The 4,671-nt window shown below is 35.8% G+C and overlaps 1 protein-coding gene across 1 annotated transcript in view; it reads left to right on the forward strand.

Moving 5' to 3' along the window:
* CCDC73 (coiled-coil domain containing 73) overlaps positions 1 to 4,608 on the forward strand; it is a 140,459-nt gene extending 135,851 nt beyond the window's left edge. The window contains exon 17 of the mRNA XM_078853444.1: positions 3,590 to 4,608. Within this exon, the coding sequence (XP_078709570.1) occupies positions 3,590 to 3,844 (255 nt within the window). The 3' untranslated portion in view covers positions 3,845 to 4,608. The remainder of the gene's footprint in view (positions 1 to 3,589) is intronic.
* Positions 4,609 to 4,671: the final 63 nt, after the last annotated feature.

Below are 4,671 nucleotides of genomic sequence, written 5' to 3' on the forward strand. Positions count from 1 at the left end.
AGTTTTATGGGCATAAAGAAGGGGAGCTGGAGGATTAAAAATAGTTAAGAGTTGTCTTGATCACTAACAACTTATACTGTTATCATATCATACTGTACTAATTATGTGCTACAGCACGCTGAATAAATTGTATTCTAGCACAAACTAAATACATTAGTCTGGAAAAAAAAGGAAAGCTAGGGTTTTTTTTTTTTGTTGTTGTTGTTGTTAGTTGAGCCCTTTAATTCTGAAACATTTCCTGCTCCAATTCATAAATTATGCGACATGTCTCATTCGCTGCATCTTGACAGGTAAAAAGCTGCACAACTAAGGTTTACAGGGAGAAGAGCTCTCTCCTGAAGACCTCCTAAGGTGCATGGGATCAGACACTCTGGTGATGTGAAGTCATTTCTGCAATATAGATTTTTTTTTTTTAAATAAAGCAAACCTAGAAAAAATAGAGGCTGTTAAAGTTGGATAAACAGTCATAAACCAGGAAATTACAAGGTAAAAACCTTAATTCTGGCCCTTGTACCTATGCATCATAATAATATATGATCATTTAATTAGACTTTCTCAGATACAATACATACAGCTTTTCTACAACTTTAGGGCTTACACACGCTACCACTTACGTCGGTATAACTTATGTCACTCATGTAAATAAGCCGCCCCGCAAATGACATAAATTACACCAACCGAAGCACTGGTGTGCACAGCGCTATGTCAGTGGAGAGCTTTTCCTGCCGACACAGTTACTGCCTCTCACGGAGGTGGTTTTATTATGCTGATGGGAGAGATCTCTCCAATTGGCATAGAGCGTATTCTTCAGATGCGCTATAGCGCTTCAAGTGTAGACTAGGCCTTAGATATACGTGTGGTATCTTGTAGTACTGTGTGTACCAGACATAGTACAGTAGTCATTTCTATCAGAAGTAGATACATCATAGTGCCATTTTCACAAAGCATACTGCAAATTAGGTGCAACAGCAATAGAGAAAATTTGCTGGGATACTTGAGATATTTCATAGCTAACATATATTTCATAACTACCTGACCCTCACGAATTATATGCAAGGATGTATGTGTAGTGGTTGAAAAAAACTGTATAAGATATGGCTGCTGACTAAATAAGCCATGTATTTGGATAAGACAAGCAAGAATGTACCATATAAAAGTCTAAGTCAAGGATGACCTGGACCACCATAACATGGAAAATAGAATAAATATATACAAATGACAAAAATAGTACAAGATACTACACAAGTGCACCTAAGATTATGGGGGGAAGGGGGAAAAATCGAGGAATTGTATAGAACAATGTATTAAGCATCCATACACTGTGCTTGCAATCAGAGTGCATATGTGCATCCTTAACTCATTTCCTGACCTGAGTGCTTAAATGCGTAACATTAACATTCTCTTAATGACAGCTTCTATCAATAACAAGTTCCTGTTGAGCTTAATAGCATTTGTTCTATTTGTCACTAAGACTGACACAGCAATGCATGACACTCATTAGAATCAATCAACCCAGGTACAGAAATCTGCAGTTTTAAAGCATTTCTGATCCTTTAACATTTAAAAACCTAAATGATACAAATTTTAAATCCAGTGGATGGGATTCACACAGCCATCCAATATTTCAAACACACTGTAACATATCTGTATTAAATGTATGAGCTTCTACACATACTACCTACTGCAATTTATTTTCCAGGGCTCAAATGCTGGTCCCTCTTGGACTAAAACCCTAGTAAATGGCCTTGCACATGGGAACCTTACTAGCAATGCCAAGTGCAAAAACAATTCTCCTCCTGCCAGTCTAACATGAAGGTGCAGGTATAGTTCCATGCACAACCTAAATGGGAATTCTGGCTGGTGGAAGCATTGGCAATGGACAGTTTGCCTACAGTCCTTCAGGCCTGTGGAGAAGAGCCAGATCCACCATTCATTGTCTTACATATAACGCAGTCTCTCTGCATGGCAGCCCACATAGTGAAACTGCAACAGTTTTGTTACATTTTGGATCTTACTAGAGATAGAAGTGTGGAGCAGCATTTGGCCATAAAAGAAATAACTATTATATTTTTCCATACTCTGACATAAATTACTCTTATTTTAGTGTACAGTTGAAACATACTCACAATATTCCTTTTTAAATGCAAAAATGGTTATAAAAACACAAGAATGAGAGATAATGGGTCTTATAGGAGGTTAGGCCTTAGATATGTATTTTTATTTTTCATAATTATTTTAACAAGTGGTGTGGAGTCAGTGCCCTTACAGCTTCAAGAGATACTCCCTCTGCCTGTAACTGAAAAGTCACCCTAATATATAGTCAAAAAGTGCTAGATACACCTTCAGTCAGATGGACAACATGTGCATGAAGCCAACTCCTTGAGACCCCATATGTCAAGGACTCACATAGCAGAACTGCAGTTCTTGGAAATGGAGTTTCAAACTACCACTCAGTGTGGCGCAGTAATAATCTGGCAAGCAGTTAAATGATTTGTTAATTCATTATATTTTGTCTGAAAGGTGAGCTGTGGACCAATAAAATGTCCCTACACCAAACCAGCTACAGGTTTGTAACACTTAATGTGTGCTGTGCAAAGAGTTGGTTTACTCTAGTAATTATCCACAACCACAGTAACTAGGACACTATTTCCATTCTATGTTATTTTAAAACAAAGTAAGCAGTTTGAACACAAGTAGTATATTGGGAAAAATGCCAAGTTTCTAATGGCTGATTCCACTTTCCTACTCCATTAGGAGTGGCAGTCCTCGGAAGGGAGAAAACAAACGCTAAAATCTAAAAGAAAAATGTATAGTGCAGCTTTACTTCTATTAAATGTACCCTTAGGGTTTACCATTGTTTTGTTTTGGTAGAAGGCAGAATGGAGTGCATAATTCAAGGGAGCAAATAACTTATTTTAAAAATTCTTGCAGGTTTTTTTTCTTAGGGGAAAGTGAAAAGGTTTATTAAAGATACCTACATTGTCTGAAGATATAACTTTGATCACTTACTTTATCATCTGTCAGTGCTGAATGCAGAAAACACTGTACATTCTTGAGTCGATCAGATGTGATTGTGTCTCTACCAAATGGTAAACACAACCATCCAAAAAACTAAAGGAAGAGCAAAAAGAGCTCTTAACAACATGAGGCCCATTTTTTCTCACTGACTGTCAGCTGAAGAATGAAGAGTATTTTTAAATTGTGACAGGGACCACTACATAAAAATATCTCCAACTGGCATAATGTACATTAGCAAATACTTTGCTAAACTGCATACTTAATCCAAAATTGGCAGTCTCTCCCCAATTCTCAGAGAATATTCTGTATTTAAGTCTCAAATTAAGACTTCATTATTTTTATAGAATACAGTACATTTACTAAGACATTATGAAGCAGAATAAATTAAAACCAAACTATGCTTGTCAAATTAAATGAAATTAGTTTTGCAATGCATTATCCTCACTGTTAATCATGTCTGTTTCCTCCTTACTTGCTAATCTTCAAAATTCAGTAATTTGCACTGGATCTCTAGATACATCAAGTTATTCTGAGTCTAATGCATTTATAATACTACATTTTATTCTCTTAGGTCAAAGCAGGAGTTTCTGTATCTTGCCACCAGCAGAAGCTTTTCCATCTGGCTTCCAATGCAGACACACCAGTCTCAAGTGAAAGTTTACTCAGCAAGGAAGATCAGAATTGTGATTCTCATAACTTCTTTATAAAAAGTCAAATCAATGACACTGAAAAGTTTTTGAATTTAGAAAGGTTCCACCAGTCTAGAAAAAGGAAATATGAAGAAAGTCTAGAAAAAGCTGCGACAGGGGACAAAACAGAAAAATAATTCAATCTCTGAATATGCATATCATAGAAAACTTTGTAGAACTCTTCCACTGGAAGTAAAGAGGTGCATATTTTATTCTGTGGGTAACTCTAGACTGCAAACTCGACAATGATTCCCCCCACCCCAGTATTTTGATGTAACTGTATTAAAAGAAAATAGATTCCCTACATTTCTGCAATTCAAGTCCTTGCAAGTTGTTACAAAATTTTTGCTAGAAGTTAAAAATTTAAAACAAGTGTTATAAGTATATGTCTGTTAAGTGTAATTTGTGATGTATTTAAAAACTGTACCTCCTTCAGATGTTGAAAAATCGTAGCTGCAGGACTTTCTCGTTTCTCTGCCAGAATGAGCACTAGCACAACTATCTAACAAAAGGGACAAATGATGTCTCAGAATGGAATGGTTCCTTCAAACCGTTATGACTCACTAACTGGCACAGGAATAAGAACGTCTGCTGTTTACATGTATCAGATCTTAAAGAGGAGTTAATTTTTTTTTTAATATTGTACTAAGTAGAAATAGATACAATCTGAATTTTAAAATAAATATTGCCTCTTAAAAGGTAAGTCATCAAATGTATCATTTACAGAGATAAGGTGGCAATTTCATAAAGATTTAATTTTTCTTTATCCAGCTGATAATCATTTCTCTTCTTTTCCATTTCCACTCACTTTAGAATTACTTGAATCATCATCCTACTGCTTCTTTCCACCCTCCCTCCCCCTCAAAGAAAGAAAGGATTAAAATTGAGAGAACCAAAAAGAATTAATGCATAGCCAATATGGTCATTGTTCATTATTGTTAAAAATGCATTAATAAACTCAAGG

Source organism: Lepidochelys kempii, chromosome 6 (assembly GCF_965140285.1).
Source record: "Lepidochelys kempii isolate rLepKem1 chromosome 6, rLepKem1.hap1, whole genome shotgun sequence".
NCBI classification, from domain to species: Eukaryota; Metazoa; Chordata; order Testudines; family Cheloniidae; genus Lepidochelys; species Lepidochelys kempii.